The sequence below is a fragment of the Mesocricetus auratus genome, unplaced genomic scaffold (assembly GCF_017639785.1).
Source record: "Mesocricetus auratus isolate SY011 unplaced genomic scaffold, BCM_Maur_2.0 Super-Scaffold_100010, whole genome shotgun sequence".
In the NCBI taxonomy this organism is placed as follows: Eukaryota; Metazoa; Chordata; class Mammalia; order Rodentia; family Cricetidae; genus Mesocricetus; species Mesocricetus auratus.
The window spans coordinates 66,789,711-66,808,903 of record NW_024429194.1 but is presented as its reverse complement, the minus strand read 5'-3'; the positions used below and the strand labels follow the sequence as shown (position 1 = coordinate 66,808,903).

Below are 19,193 nucleotides of genomic sequence, written 5' to 3'. Positions count from 1 at the left end.
AAGTTATTGAGATAGTGTCTATCAAATATAGAAATCAAACACTGTAATACCATGATGAAAATCTTGTCATTTAATTAGGTTTGCCACAAAACGCATTAATCTTGGCTACCTACCCACTGCCCTCCTCCACAGCCATCTGCCTTCATATGCAAACAGCGCAGGGACCCAGACATGCACCTCCCCACAAGACTCATGGGAAGGAAGGACATTAAATGGACTCAGCCTCCTCCACACAAATGAAGCATGATGAATAAAAATATTTTTAAGGAGACTTTGTGAAGCCATTATCTTAGGTAGAATAAGGGTGGAGACAGAGGTGGGGTGCAGTGCGGTATAGGGGTCTCTTAGAGATCAAAGTCTGCCTGAGAAGCACAAAGTCCAAGGTCCACCCAGAAGGGGATATGTCTAAGGGCACAGGTGCTAGGATTGGCTGGCTAGGCTAAACGTTTTCTCAAATGTACACATGATGGTAAGGGAAGCTACAAGTGCTTTCTCCTCATTCCTCCATCTCCTCTAGTTCCAGAGAGCGGGTATGGAGCTCCTGAGGGAACAGACTCGGTCCTTCCAGGACTTCACCCGATTCCCAGAGCTCCCAGGAGGCAGTGAGGGGCATCTTCCCTGGCACTGCCTGACCCTCCCCACGCTCAGGGCTTCTTCTCTCCACCTGTGAGCACCAGAGCCTGCAGGATATCAGACAGCGACACGATGCCCTTGACGACGTCGTTCTCATCCACCACTACCAGACGGTGAACCTGGCACAGAACAACGAGAAGTAATGTGAGTGCCAGCTTCGGTCAGGGTGAGCGCCTCGCCTCTACCTCTTTGAAAACACCGCTCTCAAGGCCACTCCCCACTAGCTGCTTGAGGGGGTGCCGGCTTCCTACCTCTGCTTCCACCAGCCTATTAATGATAGTCTCCAGAGTCTCGTGTAGATAGCACTTGAGAACACCCTCAAAGTAGTGAGACCGGTGCTGTAGAGCTTTTGTCACAGACACATCCAGGTTGTTGTAGGTCTTTTCTGCTGCCAAATTCTGGAGGTGGGGGGATGGGCTTGAAAAGGGACCAGTTCCCAAACCCTGGACCAACCCAACGTACTAGAGGGACTGAGGGCACTCCTTAGCTCTGCCCACAAGCCACGACCAGTCCATGCAGCTACTGTCCAGAGAGGGTTCAAATCGTATAAGCATCTGACACTGAAGAGCCCCCCCTGCTCCTTCTCCACATTCAACATCCCTCCCCTCTCCTCCTTCCCAGCCCCTCCACTGTCACTCACAATCACATCAAACTTGGAGTAGATGTCCACAACACGCCCTAGGGAGACAGAGGCAGCTCAGAAAAACAAACAAACAAACAAACAAAAAAACAGCCTGGTAGCCAAAGCTGTTGCTACCCATAGGATTACCCCTCCAGGCTGAGCTGAGGGGAAAGCAGGTTTTCCCAGAGCCACCTGACCCCCAAAACTCTCCCTCTTCTTTCCCAATCTCTCACCTCTCTCGTCCACCACAGGGAGGGCGGAGACTCGGTGCTGTACAAAGATGCCTAGAGCCACATAGACAGGCGTGGTAGTACGGACCATAGCAATATTGGCATAGGTGCCAATCTGTAGCTCTTCCAGAGACTTAGACATGAATTCTGGCTTGGGGAACTCAGTGATCTGAGGGAAGAATTACTGGCTTTCAAGGAGTTCTGTGGTAGAGTATGACGTGCTGGGTTCAATCCTCAGTACCCCAAACACTGACTCGGCTTGACTTTTAAGGCCCCCAACTGTTGACTACATGCCTCCAATCCAGCATATAAGACATAAGAACTGGGTTACAGCACACTTACAAACAACTTGAGGAACTTGAGGATGCGCTTGTGAGTAAGAATGTACAAGGTGTTGCCTGACTCCGGGTCAATAACTGGAAGCCTGTGGATCTTATTTTGAATTAATGAAGAGACAGCATCAAACAAGCTGTGAAAAGGTAGAAGGCCATAGTTAGGCTCCACAGTGCTACAGACAAACTGTACAGTTCCTTAGAGTGTCATGGTCAGGGGAAGGGGCAGTACTCAAACAGACTCAAAGTTGTGTGATGTGGCTGGGGGCAGTGATGTACTTCTAATGCCAGCACAAGGACAGGCAGGAGAATCCTAAGTTCAGGCCAGCTTGAGCTCTGCAGTAAGACCAAAGCCAGACTTGGATATGTGAGACTCTTTTCTCCGAAACAAAAAAAGCATGGCTGTATGCACTGGAAGAAGTTTCTCTTCTTTCAAGTCCCTCCCATGGACCTTCAGGTGTTTAGGGATAAACACATAGCCAGAACTTAACTTACCTGGCATTTGGAGAAATGCAGACAAGGGGCTTAAAGGAGTCCTGTAGGTACACCTCTGAAGGGAAAGGGGGCAGTTCATAAAACACTGCCACATAAAAGTGTTTCCCAGGAAACCCTCCTTATCCCTTCATCTTTCACAACCTCCAATTCTCTATGTACCTCTCCAAGTTTCTATCTTGTGTTCTTCCAGTTCATAGATCTGCACCTGGAAGCAGAAACAGCAGGTCTGAGACTTGCTCTCCCCACAGGCGAGGACCAGAGGTAGGGATGTGTTTGCTTTGAAGGCTCAGGTTCCTTACCAAGGCCGACTTATAGTATCGGTGCAGGATGTTGATAAAGTCGGTGATGGTCAGCATCCCTAGAAGCCAAGACAAGAGCCCTCAGCACAGTTCAAGACTTCTCCCTCTGACTGGAAAAGATGCCAGAAACTTCTGCTTACCCACAAAACTCTGCTTCTTACTATCCCACAGAGGGGCAGCTCGAACACCGTTAGTCACCAGGGCAAAGAAGGCTTTCTTTACCTATAGCCAACAGAGAGAGAGCCTGAGGCGATGAGAAAGAAGGGGCTGACGTGTGGAAGCGCGAAGCGTGATGATGGGCACTGGGCCAGTGGCTCCACGGAATGTAGAGGCGGAAAGGGACTCCACCCACCTGCAGGGAAGTATCAAACACAACCAACTTGGAACTCGTGGGGATCAGGTCGTAGCAGCGATGGGACTTCATGAAGGACGTGTACACACCATTGTTCGACTCCGGAGTCTCTGCACAGGGGAAGAGTTGGAAAGTTGGTGTCTTTCTTTCATTCGAGAACTCACAATCAGAAGAGACAGAAACCAAAAAAGAGTTCTAGTTTCTCAACTCTGAAGAGATTTTTGTTTTGCTTTTATTGTTTCTCATCTTTTTATTAGAGGTTTTCTTCCTCGTTAACATGTTTTCATTTGTCTTTTCTTCATGAAGATGAGATAGCAAACAAGCTTCTTTATATTTGTTGAAGACCTGCAGGTGCGAAACTCATGGTTCAGGCAACACCATTTTTTTTTTTTTTGGTTTTTCAAGACAGGGTTTCTCTGTATTGTTTTGAAGCCTGTCCTGGAACTCGCTCGGTAGACCAGGCTTGGTCTCGAACTCACAGAGATCCACTTGCCTCTGCCTCCCGAGTGCTGGGATTAAAGGCGTGTGCCACCACCGCCCGGCTAAGCAACACCATTTCTAACAACCCTAAGTGTTCAATGAGCTTGGCCAGAACACTCAGAACCACAGTGTGAGTCAGAAATCCCAAAGGGAGAGTTTGGCTACATTTATCTCTTCTCCTGATTTACACATTTCCTTTTTTGCTTTGTAAAATAACTGTAAGTTTTTTAAAAATAATTTGTGTGTGTGTGTGTGCTGTATATGGGTGTTTCACTTGTATATCTGTGTACCATGTGTGTGCCTGGTGCTTGTTGAGACCAAGAGTGTGATTGTTGGAGCCCCTGGGAGTTACTGACAGACAAGCTGCCAAGTGGGAACTGGGAATTGAACTTGAGTCCTCTAGAAGAAAAGCCAGTGTTGTTCTGCTGAGCCAACTCTCCAGTTCTTTCATTCTCTTGAGACAGAGTCTTGTTATGTAGCCCAGGCTTGCCTCAAGCTTGTAGTAATCTTATTGCCTTAGTTCTCTAAGTGTTGGGATATCAGGCATGCAACACCATGCCCGGCAGTCTGTGTTTTTGCTTTTTAGGTTTTTTTTGTTGTTGTTTTTCTTTTTCTAGACAGGGTTTTGGTGTGTGTGTTGGTGTGTGTGTGTGTGTGTGTGTGTGTGTGTGTGTGTGTGTGTGTGTGTGTGTGTGTGTAGCCCTGGCCTGGAACTAGCTCTGTAGATCAGGCTGGCCTCAAACTCACAGAGATCCGCCTGCCTCTGCCTCCTGAGTGCTGGGATTAAAGGTGTGCACCACCACCTGCCAGCCCCCTGTCTGTGGTTTTTAACTGCTTGCTTTAAACTGGAAAGGCAGCCCTCAAAAATAATACCCTGGATGTTCTATGTACAGTAAAACATACTTAAAAAATCACATTATTTAATCTCCCACCCTGCATAGTCTATGTACTATAGAACATACTTAAAAATACCACATCATGGGGCTGGAGAGACAGCTCAGAGGTTAAGAGCGCTGTCTGCTCTTCCAGAGGTCCTGAGTTCAATTCCCAGCAACCACATGGTGGCTCACAGCCATCTGTAATGCAGCATGGTGCCCTCTTCTAGCCTGGGCAGAACACTGTATACATAATAAATAAATAATTTTAAAAATACCACATCATTTACCCCTTTTTCCCTGTTCAAGATAGGGTTTCTGTGTAGCCCTGGCTGTCCTTGAACTCATTATGCAGACCAGGCTGGCCTCAAATTCACAGAAATTCTCCTGCCTCTGCCTCCTGAGTGCTGGGATTAAAGTGTGCGCCACCACCACCACCCACCTCTCTGAATCCTTACTGGTCTATTAAGTAAGTGTTATCCTTGTGTTTCAGGTGAGAAAGATGCAGGCCAGTTCAATGAACTGTTCAGGGTCGCACTGCTTAGTGAGTGGCAAGAAGTACTTTGAGCCCTGACTAACTCCGCCCTGTACCCCAGCTGTGTGTGAAACATGATCTCTAGTCAGGAGGTGGAGGCACAGGTGCCTTTAATCCTAGCACTCGGGAGGGAGAGACACATGGATCTTTGAGTTGGAGATCAGCCTGATCTACAGGTGAGTTCCAGGACAACCAGAGCTAAACAGAGAAATGCTGTCTCTGGAAAAAAAAAAAAAGATTTCTAATTAACTTTTTTGGGGGATAGGGGTTGAGACTGTTTTTCTCTGTGGCTTTGGAGGCTGTCCTGGAATTTTTTTATTCTCAGTGCTAGGGAGCAAACCTAGGCAATATCAGGCAAGCACTGCACCACTAAACTATATTCCCAGCCCTCAATATTTTGGGATTGGCTTTTGATCGGGCTAGTTCTGAACTCAATATGAAGCCCAGATTCCCATTTCGGTCTCTCTAGTAATGGGATTATAGGCAGACACTACCACACGTGGATCCTATGGGTTTCATTTTTTATTTTTTTGAGGTAGGGTCTCAAGTAGCCCAGCAAGACTCAAATTCCATATGTAACCAAGAATGACCTTGGGCTGGTCTTCCTGCCTCTAGCTCTCATAAGTACTAATATTCACACCCAATTAAGGACATATTTCTTGAGGGGCCTTGACAGTGCCTTTCTTTTTTAAACACTTTTGTGTTTTTATTTATGCATATGGGTGTTTTACCTGCATATACAGCTTAATACCACAAGCATGCCTGGTGTCCTTGGAGGCCAGAAGAGGGCATCAAATCCCTGGAGTTACACACAGATGTGAACTACCACATGGGTCCCAGGAATTGAACCTGGGTCCTCTGGAAGAGCAACTAGTGCTCTTAACCACTGAGCCATATCTCCAGCCAGTGCTTTTTTTTTTTTAAGCGAGGTCTCACTATATACATAAGCTAACCTCACACTCTCTTGCCTCGGCCGCTGATACCGGGATCCCTGGTCATCGGATGACATGCTTGCATTGCTGCTTTCTGACTTCGTTTCCCTTTCAATCACTCTCTTCCTAACAAAGACAAGAATTTTCAGTTCACTCTCCAAACCAACATCCACAAGCACCTCCCATTTTGCAGTCCCCTAGCCTTAGGGAGTTAAACCCTAATGCCAGTTATATCAGTATTTAAATCGTTTTGAGTAAATATTCATATCAAAGCTAAGTTAAGCAAGAACCTTTTTCTTGGAGCTAGAGAGATGGCTCAGTGGGTAAGGCCACACATTGCTCTGCTTCCTGGTACCCGCATCAGAGGGCTCACAAGCACCTGTAACTACAGCTCCAGAGGCAGCAGTCACCTCTGGCCTCTGTGGGCACTTGCACTCAGATGTGCACACACACAAGTACGCATAGCTAAAAACAATAAACATAAATTAAAAAAAGAAACATCCCTAGAGTTAACAATGGTCTTATTATTTTGTTTACATTTTCTATATACAGTACTCACAACTGATTCAATCCCCAAGTCTACTGACTACTTGACTCTCGGGAAATTCAGAAGCATTACTCTATCAGCTTGGAATATCAAAAGATGCCTCTCAGAGGTCTTCTGCCCCTGCCACCTGGTCTTTCCTTCACCACTACCCAGGAGGCCCTTTTCATACCTTGCTCTGTTGGACTCTGTATCCCGTTTACACGCTTTATCACTGCTCCTTTGTTTTCATAGAGCATATCTTCCAGCAACTTCCTGAGAAAGGTACATGTACGGAAGTAACTTTGGATCTAGTAGCCTGTGTACATCGCTCTTCTATGCTCGTCCTTCTGATTTATAATTTGGCTGGCTTGAGTGCGAGGTTGGAACTAATTTCCTGCAGATGTTGAAGGCATTGTGTCATCTCCTGCTAAACTAACCCTGCTTTCCTATCATTTCTGACTCTTGCATTGTTTTTTTCCTCTCTGAAAACTCACTGGCTCTTTCTTCTCTTTTAAATCTGCGTATCTCTGGGTGGATCGGGTTAATCTGTTGTGCTGAATATTCAGTGGGTTTTCTTTCAATAAGAAAAGTAGAGTTTTCAGTTCTGGGAATGTCTAGTGTTTATCTTGACTATGTCCTCTCTGCCATGTCACTTTTTTCTTTCTGTAACTCTTACAATTTAGACACTAGGCTTTCCTCACTGATCCTTTCAAGTCTGTTGGAATTCCTTTTTTCTTTTTCAGACAGGGTGTCTCCCTGGCTGTCCTGGAACTTTCTATGTAGATCAGAGTGACCTCAAACTCACAGAGATTCACCTGCCTCTGCCTCCCGAGTGCTGCGGTTAAAGCTGTGCACCATCACCTTGGGAAAGTATTTTTTTTACTTGAATATGTTACATTATTATCAAAGTTTTGTTCCTTGTACATTGACTTTCCCTCCAGTTGACCTTGTCTGTTTGTTTCCTTGTGGGACAGGAAACAGTTTGATCACCTTTCTACCACGTTCTTTAGATGTCTGTTAATTTTGGTTTAAAACAGGCTTCAGGGGCTGGGGCTCAGTTCAGTGATAAACAGTGTTAGGGCCTGTGTGAAAGGCTGGTGAGTCTTAAGCCAGAGGACACCAGGGTGAGCTGACAGACAGCTTGACAGTCACAACGACCAAGCCCTAGTTGTAGGGAGACCCTGCCTGGGTAAATAAGTGGAGGAAGACACCAGTACCAAGTTCAAGCCTCCATGTGCATTTTTGCACACATGTCCCCTCCTGCCCCGACACACACACAGAGGAACAGGACTCAAATTCTACTTTTGCACATTTTATCTAAATCATTCTTAACTGGGAACACTCAAATGCCAACTGGAAGCTCCAACTGTATAAACGAGGCTTGTTGACTGGAAGGCATTTAGAGAACTTCTAATGCTGTGTTTGCAGGTTTTCCCCTGTTAAGGAAAGTATACAGATGATTCTTTAACTCTGGGCCTGGAAGACTCATGTCTTTTCTATAGTATTCTGGAAGCTGAATGGGGGCAAGCTCAGCATCCAGCATAGTTTACTTCAAGTTCTGCTTTTCAGTACAGTAGGTAAGCCCCTCTCCACACCCCCAGTCTTGGCAGCATGCAATAGATGGTCAGACTTGGAATGTTTGTTTCTTACACTTTCAAACTTGCTTCACCGTTAACTATAATGTACCATATTCAGATCAGCTAAGTCATTTAGTTATCTGCCACATACTCTCCAGCTTCCACAACCCATTTCTATGGTCCCCTCTCCTGCTCTTTATTTTTGTGGGTTGGGACTGAAAAAAAAGTTCCTTAGGGTAGTTGTTTGTACATGCATGTAGGTACACATGCCAAAGCATGTGAGGACAACCTTGTAGAATTGGTTCTCTCCTCCCACTGTTTTGTGGGTTTTGGGTATCAAACTCAGGCTGCCGAGCTTGCATGGCAAGCATCTTTATGTTCTGAGCCATCTCACCAGCCAAGGGTTTTTATTTTTATTTTATGTTTATGAGTCTTTTACCTGAATCTGTATCTGCCTATTATATTTATGCAGACCCTGTGGTGGCCAAAAGAGGGCATCAGATCCCCTGGAACTGGAATTACAGACAAGACAGTGTGAGTGCCACGAGGTGGTAGGAATGTGAACCAGGTCCTCCAGAAGATCAGCCAGTGCTCTTAATGGCTGGCTATCTCTGAGCTTGGTTTGTTTTGTTTTTCAAAAAGGACTGAAGGTGGATGGTGGATGGAGAGACTCAATCTACCGTGTTAACTGGAAGACTTCCCTTGTTTTTGAAACATGGAAACACAACTCACACAAACCAGGACACAACTTTAGATACCAGATGAAGATTCGCTACACAGAGTTAATGCTATCATTTTAAGTCAGAAGCCTACACACATATTGAATTTGGATTTCCCAGTTTTAAAAATAATTTAAATCACTTTCCAAATTTATATAAAAGTCTCAATTCTCAGTTTCTTTATAAAAATGAGATTTGGCAAAAATAGGCCTTAATTGAGCAGAAATAGATAGTTGCTGTCTCCTTTTAAGTGGGACACAAGAATTATAAGCTGTTACTTGTCATATTTAGTCCACCTCATCTGCTTTGTCCACTACTGAGTTCCTGCCACCTACCTTGGAGCTACATAGATGCACTCAGAAGCATACAGTAGGCACTGATATCATGTGCGGTATTCAATTCTGGAAAGTCATCTAGACAATGTAACATATAGTAACACTGATTTGTTTTGGTTTTTGTTTTTCAAGACAGGGTGTGGTAGTTTAAGTAAGAACGGCCCCCACTGAATCATTGAATGCTTAGGGAGTGGCATTAGGAAATGTGGCCTTGTTGGAGGAACTATGTCACTGGGGGGTAGGCTTGGGGGTTTCAAAACACCAAGTCAGGCCCAGTGGCTCACTCTCTTCCCAATGCCTGCCAATCTAGATGTAGAATCTCAGCTACCTCTCCAGCACCATGTCTGCCTGCATGCCACCATGCTGCCCACCATGAAGACAATGGACTAAACCTCTGAACTGTAAGCTAACCCCAATTAAATGTTTTCCTTTATAAGAGTTGTTGTGGTCATGGTGTCTCTTCATAGCAATAGAAACCCTAACTACAACACAGGGTTTCCTTGTGTAGCCCTGGCTGTCCTGGAACTCACAGAGATCCACTTGTCTCTACCTCCTGAGTGTTAGGATTGAAGGTGTGCGCCACCACTGCCTGGATGACTACCTTATTGAAAATTTTGTGTTTCTGTGCATCTGAGTGTATTATTTAAATCCTGTTTTTCCCATGTATGTGAATATGTGTGAACAAGCATGTGCATGTGGAAATTTAAACTTGATGCTGAGTTTATTCCTTGGTCAATCACTCTTCTCCCACGTCATTATTGAGCAGAGTCTCACTAGTATTTACTAGTCTGGACAGACAGTTTGCTCTGAGGATCCATATTTGACTTCTGAGTGCTGGGATTACAGGCCATTACCTGAGTTCTGGAAATTCAAACTCCACTCCTCACATTTACAAAGCAAGAGCTTTCCCATTGAATTCTGTTTTAAACCAAGGACTCAGAAACATCTAAACAAAGTGTAGGGGCTGGAAAAGATGACTCAGTGGTTAAGAGAACTTGTTCTTACAGACACCTGAGCTCAGTTCTCAGCACCTACATGGTAGCTCACAACCATGTGTGATCCCAGTTCTGGAGGCTCCAACAACCTCTTCTGACCTCCACAGGCACCAGCACATTCCCAGTGCACAGACATACACGCAGGCCAAACACTCATACACATAAAAAAATTGTAGCATAAAAAAGTGATCCAAGTTGTCCCACATACAAATATAGTACAGGGAGGCTGGGCCACCTTTAATCCCAGCACTCGGGAGGCAGAGGCAGGCGGATCTCTGTGAGTTCGAGGCCAGGCTGGTCCGACAACCTCCAAAACAATACAGAGAAACCCTGTCTCGTAAAACCAAAACAAACAAACAAAACAAAAACAAAAAACAAATATAGTACAGGGAAACAAGCAGAAATGGACGATTGGAGGAAAAGTACAGGGAACTTGTACACAGAACAGGAACCTCGACAACAAGATGATATACTCAAGCAAAAACATTTCATCAGAAAACAGGTAAGAGACATTTTTAAATGGGATTTGGGGGCTGGAGAGATGGCTCAAAAGACACTGGCTGCTTTCCCAGAGGACCGGGCTCATTTCCCAGCACCCACACAGCAGCTGACAACTGCCTGTTAACTCTAGTCTCAGAGGATCCAACACCATCTTCTAGGCAAACATGGGGTACACATACATGCAGACAAAAAAATCATACACATAAATAAACAAAAAAGTTTCAAAAGTTATAAAGGGAGTGCACGCCTTTACTCCCAGCACTCAGGAGGCAGATCTCTGTGAGTTCAAGACCAGCCTGGTCTACAAGAGCAAGTTTCAGGACAACCTCCAAAGCCACAGAGAAACCCTGTCTCGAAAACAAAACAAAAGTTATAAAGGGGATTTCCAGGTTGGGGTATATCTAGGTTGCACAAAGCCCTGGGTTCAATTCTCAGTCCTGCACATAATGGGCATAGCTGTGTTTAGGGGGTGGAAGACAAGGTGATCAGAAGTTCAAAGTCATCTTCAGCTACTGTTTTAGGGTTGCTGTCACTGTGATCAAACACTATGACCAAAAGCAACTTGGGTAGGAATAGTCTACCAAGAAAAACCAAGGCAGGAACTCAAACCAGAAGAGAACCTGGAGCCAAGAGCTGATGCCGAGACCATGGAGGAGTGCTGCTTACTGGAGCCAAGCGCTGATGCAGACAGAGGCCATGGAGGAATGCTGCTCACTGGCTGGCTAAAGTTGCATCACTCAGGACCCCAGAGATGGCACCACCCATAATGAGGTGGGCCTCCCACATGAATCACTAATTCAGTGCCCTACAGGGCTTGCCTACAGCCAGATCTTTTATTTTTTTAATTTATCTTATGTATTTTGGCTTTTTGGGGCAGGGTTTCTCTGTGAAACAGTCCTGGCACTCACTCTGTAAACCAGGCTAGCCTCGAACTCACTGAGATCCACCTGCCTCTACCTTCTGAGTGCTGGCATTAAAGACATGCACTACCAATACTTGGCACCCACAGATAGATCTTATGGTGACATTTTCTCAGTTGAGGTTCCCTTCCTCTCAGATGACTCTAGCTTGTGTCAAGTTGATACAAAACTTGACAGCACTGCTACAAATCAAATTTAAGCTCAGCATGGGCTACAGTGAGACCCTGGTTTTTTTTGTTTGTTTGTTTGTTTGTTTTTCGAGACAGGGTTTCTCTGTGGCTTTGGAGGCTGTCCTGGAACTAGCTCTTGTAGACCAGGCTGGCCTCGAACTCACAGAGATCCGCCTGCCTCTGCCTCCCAAGTGCTAGGATTAAAGGCGTGCGCCACCAACGCCCGGCCGAGACCCTGTTTTTTGTTTGTTTGTTTAGTGTGTGTGTGTGTGTGTGTGTGTGTGTGTATCCTAAGAAACCTGAAAAGCTTGGTGTATGAGGTCCAAGGTCACAGAAACTGAAAACTGTTGACACAGAGAACATAATCAAGGACTGCTCATGTGTGGAGTCTAGAAGAGAGGATCAGGTGTAGTTCTTTCTCTCTCTCTCTCTTCATTTTTTTGAGACGGGTTTCTCTGTGTAATAGCTCTGGCTGTCCTAGGGGTCTCTCCTTAAAGTTGGAGGTCATGTTTTCTCAGCTAAGCTACAGCCAGCAAGCCCTATCGATCCTTCTGTCTCAAACTCCCTTGAGTTTGAGCTGTAGGCTGGCTGTGTGGAACACCTGGATTGCTATCTATAAGGTTATGGGATCTTTTACAGTCCTCAGTACTGCACAGGAAGTGTTCTTAAAACACTGAACCATCATCTCTCCAGCCCCACTATATAATCTCTTGAAATTTATACTCAGTTTCTATTTTAATCTTTTGGGGAAATATGTAGCTAACAATAAAGATAAAAATCTTAGGAAAAGTGAGAGTGCTTCCAGGCAAAACCCATTCCCAGAGAGGTGACAAACTGATTACTTCATTCACTTGTGGTACTGGGGCTGGAACCTAAGGAAGGCCTCACACATTCTAGGCAAGAGCTCTACCTCTGAACTACATCCCTAGAAATCCTGCCTCTTTCCCAGGAGACTCTAAACTTAGCACTGAAGATAAGGTCAGGCTACGGCTCTCACATCAGGCTCTCTTGGCTGACTTCACAGACAACGTACCTTGAAAATGCTCATTCTCTGGAGCCGCGGAGCTCTCCGAAGCGACCTGAAAGACAAGGAAGCAAAGTCACCTTGACTGAGACTGTCCAGACTGTCCTCTCGTAGCCTCGCATTAGAGAAAGGCTACAGTGGGAACAGCATCATGAACTTGAAGCCAGGCCAGCCTGGGCTATCTAAGCAAAACTTCATCTCAAAAAGACAAAAACAAGCTGGTATGGCAGGGATACAGATCAGTGGTAATATGTGTGAGGCCCTAGGTTCAATTCCCAGTATTGTTTTGTTTTTTAAAGTACTTATAGGGGGCTGGAGAGATGGCTCAGAGGTTAAGAACACTCACTGGCTGTTCTTCCAAAGGTCCTGAGTTCAATTCCCAGGCACCACAACCATCTATAATGAGATCTGGTGCCCTCTTCTGGTCTGCAGGCATACATGCAGGCAGAACACTGTATGCATACTTAATAAATCTTTAAAAAAGAGCTTGCGAACTAACGATTTCCTTTAAAAAGCACTGCAAGGCTCTTCATTTCAGTATGGTAGCACTCACCACTTGGGAGACTGAGGCAGGGAGAACAGGAGCTTGACACAAACCTTTGCTACACAACAGATTTGAGGTTAGCCTGGGCTACATAAGACACTGTCTCAACATCCTCTCAAAAGAAAAGAGAAAGAAATATTATATCATCTAGTGTTATTAACAATAGAAAAGGAAAGCCGGGCGTTAGTGGCGCACGCCTTTAATCCCAGCACTCGGGAGGCAGAGGCAGGCGGATCTCTGTGAGTTCGAGACCAGCCTGGACTACCAAGCAAGTTCCAGGACAACCTCCAAAGCCACAGAGAAACCCTGTCTTGAAAAACCAAAAAAAAAAAAAAAAAAAAAAAAACCAATAGAAAAGGAGAGTCAAGAGTCCACAAGGAACCGCCTGCCCAAGCTCACGTGGCTTCTAAAAGGTGAAGTAGGAACTCAAAGCTTATGTCTTTTGTTTGTTTGGATTTTGGTTTTTTTCAAGACAAGGTTTCTCTGTGTAGCCCTGACAATCCTGTAACTCATTTTGTGGAACAGGCTGACCCTGAACTCATAGAGATCCGCCTGCCTTTGCCTCCTGGGTACTCAGATTAAAGGAGTGGGCCATCATGCCCAACAAAGCTCACATTCCTTTTTTTAAATTATTTATTTATTATGCATACAGTTTTTTATCTGTGTACATGCATGTACCCCAGGAGAAGGCATCAGACCTCATTATAGATGGTTGTGAGCCACCATGTAGTTGCTGGGAATTGAACTCGGGACCTTTGGAAGAACATGCAGTGCTCTTAACCTCTGAGCCATCTCTCCAGCCCCCAAAGCTCACATTCTTACAGAACACATTTTCTAATTAAATATTAGGTCTTTTGTTGGCTGGTTGGTTATTTAAGGTAATATTTCAATACACAGACTAACTAGGCTGAGATAAAACTTAAAAACCCCTGCCTTAGTCTTCCTAGTGCCAAGAGTACAGGTGAATATTACAGGGAAAAACAAAACATTAAGTCTAAAAACAGCCATGATAGAGCATGCTTATAATATCAGACAGGGGGATCATAGCATATGTGAGACCAGCCTGTTCTACATAATGAATCAGTGAATTCCAGGCTAGCCAGGGCTACACAGTAAGAATCTGTTACAAAAATTCCAAAACAAAGTAAGAGTTAAGACACACACACACAAATACACACACTCCACACCCCCACCCCACCCCTACCCTTCACACACACACACACCCACGCCCCCCGCAGAGGGAGGCAGATCTCTGAGTTCAAGGCCAGTCTGTCTATAGAGTGAGTTCCAGGACAATCAGGGCTACACAGAAACACTGTCAAAAACCAAGAGAGAGAAAGATCTTACACAGATTCGCATAGCTCTTTCGAGTAGATAGTCTAGGAACTTAGGAGGCATGAAAAAGAAAATATTTCTCTATTGTCATCCATATTTGTGGCTCCATCTGCTCTGTGTAATATCCCCTATACAAAAAAAAAATTATTTCATGGGCTAGAGAGATGGCTGGTCTTCCAGAGAACCTAAGTTTTAATTCCCAGCATCCACATGATGGCTCACAACCATATGCAATGAGATCTGGTGCCCTCTTCTGGCCTGCAGGGGTACATTCAGGCACTGTATATATAATAAATACATCTTTTAAAAAATGAACTTTCACTTTCACAGGTTATATAGTGATATGAAGTAAAAGGCTTGTTTGAACATAAAGATGGCTGGCAAACAGGATGAAGTATGCAAGACAACCCTGAATCTCCCTCTAGTACACTGAGGTGAGCAAATACTTCTCTCTTCTCTCTGGGTTTGATGAAATCTGCAGCCTGGTCTGGCTTTTTTTTTTTTTTTGGCAAGACTTATCGTCAAACAACAGCCTCACCGCTTAAACCAGAAAAGGATCTTCCATGGGTAAAGATATACATGCCAGTCTCATGAGCTACGAAGGGCAGAGAAGTAGCTACTTCTGAAGGTGATGGCACCCAACTCACAACACACATCACACCGTGCTACGGTTATTTAGTGCATTATCTACAGAAACAGATTATAAATTCCCAGAAGCCTTCGACTACCTTCTATCTTGTATTTGACTCCCCTAGCATGGAGCACTATATATAATTTACAGTTTAAGGAAACTCATAATGATGACGAAAACAGATGGACAGAAACCCAAGACCGAGAGATAAAGAAGCTACACAGCGGGGCTGGGGAGATGGCTCAGAGGTTAAGAGCACTGGCTGCTCTTCCAGAGGTCCTTAGTTCAATTCCCAGCACCCGTATGGTGGCTCACAACCATCTGTAATGAGATCTGGTGCCCTCTTCTGGCGTGCAGACAGAACATTGTGTACATATTAATAAATAAAAAAAAAAAAGAAAAAGAAGCTACACAGCTAGAGATACAGATAACAACAAAAGAATCAGAGATGCTCTCATTTCTTTCCTGTTGCTGTGGTCAAACACCCTGCTAAAAAGCAATTTGCAATTTAGGGGAGGACAGGCTCGTTCTAGGTGACAATTCCAGGTTACAGGCCATGGATATGGGGAGGTCGCAGCAGCAGGGACTTCAGACAGCAGACGGCAGTCAAGAGCAGAAAAAAATGAGTATGTGTACTCTTATTTGCTTGCTTGCTGTGTTGTTTCATTTGTCCACTCTTTTTTTTTTTTTTTTGGTTTTTCGAGACAGGGTTTCTCTGTATTGTCTTGGAGCCTGTCCTGGACCTCCCTTGGTAGACCAGGCTGGCCTTGAACTCACAGAGATCCGCCTGCCTCTGCCTCCCGAGTGCTGGGATTAAAGGCGTGCACCACCAACGCCCGGCTCATTTGTCCACTCTTATACAGTTTATTCTACCTAGAGAATGGTGTTACTCACAGTGGGCTAGGTCTTCCCACTGCAATTAACTGAGACAATCCCCCACAGACATGCCCACATGCCAACCCACTGTGACAGACAGATGACCCCTCACTGAGATTTTCTTCCAGGTGATTCTAAGCTGTATCAAGTTGACAAAGCCAGCCATCACAGACACAATTAACATGATTTTATCCTGTTTATCCACAAGTGGGCAAATTATGTTCATTCCTCTCTTCCTTTTAATAAGACGGGGGACTGAGGGCCCTGTGTAGTGGTGTACAACTGTATTCCCAGTGCTCAGGAGGTAGAATTAGAAGGATTAGGAGTTTAAGACCAACCTTAGCTACAGAGTGACCTCAAGGTTAGCCTGTGCTACATTACACTACGATTCAAAACAGTAACAACAAAACTCCCAAAACAAAACATTTTAGGGAACCAAGAATATATCACTCATTTATACACAAGTATAAAGTATTACTACAGAGTCGGGCGTTGGTGGCGCACGCCTTTAATCCCAGCACTCGGGAGGCAGAGGCAGGCGAATCTCTGTGAGTTCAAGGCCAGCCTGGACTACCAAGCGAGTTCCAGGACAGCCTCCAAAGCCAGAGAAACCCTGTCTCGAAAAACCAAAAAAATAAAAAATAAAAAAATAAAATATTACTACAGAGAGAGGCTATATCTGACACTAAGACAGATTGCTCTCCAAACTCATCTGCATGCCCAGTTGTATGCCAACCCCGTGGTACAGAGACTACTCATAATACTTTAAGACAGAACATCTATCCTTCAACCAGTTCTTAGCCTCTCTCTCTCTCTCTCTCTCTCTCTCTCTCTCTCTCTCTCTCTCTCTCTCTCTCTCTCTCTCTCTCTCTCTCCCCCTCGCTCTCTCTCCCTCCCTCCCTCCCCAATGCAATTCTTCTATCTTCCTAGTGTCCGGGACTGTAACTCTTCCGTCTTCCTTAACATGTAAGGGCTTGTGATGCTAAACTAGTATTAAAAATGCATCAAATCTCTCTCCGCTCACTTGTAACTCCCTCTAAGTTTCCATAAGCCGTCAAGGGATGGTGCTGGAGTCTGGACCTCACAGTCATGGGTAGGCTCTTGGCCACACCTCCAGCTTCATAGCACTCTCAATACTAGTCTCCTCGCCCCACACCCAATGCCTGCTCAATCACCTTCTGTGCTTTGACCAAGTTCTCCAACCAAAGCAGCTCATCTGGAGAGATTTTCATCTTTAGCCACATAAAGACACTTCCCAAGGTTTGCAAGATGGCTCGGGAGTGAAAGAGTTTACCAGACAAGTCGGATAACCTGAGTTTGATCCCCACACCTGCCATCATGGTAGAAGAAAAGCAACTCCAGAAAGCTGTCCTCTGCCTCCACATCCATTCCATGACACCTGTGCACCCCGTTTTTCTTCTCTCTTACACGAGTGCGCACACACAAAATTCGTAATTTAAAAACCTACTTTCTAAATGGCTCAGCCTATTCACAGAAAGCGGTTAAGAATATTCTCAGAAGCATATTCACTGACTGCCTTGTTCATAAATCTCCCACAAACCCCTTATTACAAAAGTCAGAGTGAGTGTGATGCCTAACATGAGCTACCTACTGGGACCCCATCTCAAAAAAAAAAAGTGTGTGTGTGTGTGTGTGTGTGAACTTAGCACAGCATTCAATAATTCAATACTTCCAACTTGGTCTTGACTGACTTTTCCTATACCATGACTAAAACCCAAAATCTCAACAACATCAAGCATGGGCCTATATACTCTTCAACAGTCTGTACTGTGCTCCTAGGCCCAATGTAATTTTCCCTTCCTTTATGCTCTCAGCTTTTTGTATTTTGTTTTTGTTTTTCAAGACAGCCGTGGCTGTCCTGGAACTCACTCTGTAGACCAGGCTGACTTCAAACTTAAAGAGATCTGCCTGCCTCTGCCTCCCCCAGTGCTGGGATTAAAGGTGTGCACCACCACTACTGGCAGTTTTTTGTATCCTGATGACAGATAGTACTTACTACGGTTGGCCTACCCTAACTAACATCCCTCCTAACTGTCTCACTCTCTCTGCAATCCAGTATATAAAGCATAAGGGATAAATTTGGAAATATACATAAGAAGGTTTTAAACGATAGCTTATAGTTTTAAAATATTATAGTATAAATAGTACATTTACAAGTAAAAAAATAGCAGCACCGTTTTAAAGTTAATGTAATTAGATTACTTTTGCTTATAATGTTCTCCTTGCATGGATGACCAATTGCATACCACTTTCCCACTGTATCTGTTCTCTTCTTTGTAAGTTAAGGTACACTACTCCTCTGCAGACAAAGGTGTGGCGCAAAAGTTACTGTGGGCAAGCATCTGACTCAAAGAGGAGAAAAAAAAATAAGGGTGAACCTGCAGGTTCTACTGTCCACAGGAGATACGAGGTGAAAAACCATGGAGCAGGAAGTCGATGGGAGGGCTCTCGGGGTGTTAGAGAGAAAGCTCCAGAGAATGAGGTCAAACACGTAGCAGATAACCTGCAGCGTGTCTAAGAGGTGACAGGGACCTGTCTCCATTGGTCCACGCTGCTCGCCAAGTCAAAACGCATGCATAGCGTCACTGATCAGGACGCGACCTAAACTTGTCCAAAGAGACACACACGGTGGCCTCTTGGAATCCTTCACGGAAACATCAATTCTAGAACTTATTGAAGGAATGTAGCTTCGGGACTGGATGCAGTGTAGTCTTTCAGACGTCTGCCAAGAACTGCAGCAAAAGTTGCACAGATGGGGTCCTGAAGCTCCCTGCAAGCGGGGCTCACAACCCCGCTCCCATGCAAACTTCTGAAAGAGCTCGAGGCTCTCTCAGGCAGGCAGGAGGCCAAGAGGAGCGCGGCGTTCGTACGCTCCAAGCCGGCTCTCCCAGGGTACCTCGGACCCCAGGACGGCACGGGGGTGGCCCAGTTGGGGCACCCGCCGAAGCAGAAGAGGGAGGTTCCGGGACTGCAGCACCAAGCCCGACCCGGTCCTCCCCGGCTCCTAGCGGGGGGTCTCCGGCTCCACAGCGCCCCCGGCCGCCCTCCTGCGCCACTCACCGACTCCATTGCAATCGCCCGCCAGTTCCTCAGCTTAGAAAGCGCCCTTGCAGCAGACCCCGCCCCACATCCGGTGCCTCACGGCACTTCCGCCTACATCACGCCATCGCAGCCCCAGGGCGGAAGGCGAGGAACCCACCCTTCCGGCAGTGGCTGAGTCTGGCTTGGATAATC

The 19,193-nt window shown here is 45.4% G+C and overlaps 1 protein-coding gene and 1 long non-coding RNA gene across 3 annotated transcripts; one reads left to right on the top strand and one right to left on the bottom strand.

Annotated features, from left to right (window-relative positions):
- Positions 1-47: 47 nt before the first annotated feature.
- Positions 48-19,126, bottom strand: Prkag1 (protein kinase AMP-activated non-catalytic subunit gamma 1). 2 transcript variants are annotated; one of them, XM_040753870.1, is made up of 13 exons: positions 19,020-19,071; positions 12,562-12,607; positions 5,807-5,911; positions 2,964-3,073; positions 2,752-2,833; positions 2,612-2,670; positions 2,472-2,517; positions 2,313-2,367; positions 1,828-1,954; positions 1,489-1,654; positions 1,274-1,311; positions 885-1,031; positions 48-752 (listed from the first exon to the last, which is right to left on the bottom strand). In XM_040753870.1, exons 4-13 carry the CDS (start codon positions 3,033-3,035, stop codon positions 645-647), a joined length of 900 nt encoding a protein of 299 aa, XP_040609804.1. In that variant the 5' UTR covers positions 3,036-3,073; positions 5,807-5,911; positions 12,562-12,607; positions 19,020-19,071; the 3' UTR covers positions 48-644. The 2 variants fall into 2 exon arrangements, with proteins under 2 accessions (XP_040609804.1, XP_005067258.1); XM_005067201.4 differs by lacking the exon at positions 5,807-5,911 and having other exon boundaries at positions 19,020-19,126.
- Positions 668-9,380, top strand: LOC121142885. Its single transcript, XR_005880006.1, has 3 exons — positions 668-799; positions 8,361-8,422; positions 8,531-9,380. It is a non-coding gene; the product is annotated as an uncharacterized LOC121142885 (long non-coding RNA).
- Positions 19,127-19,193: the final 67 nt, after the last annotated feature.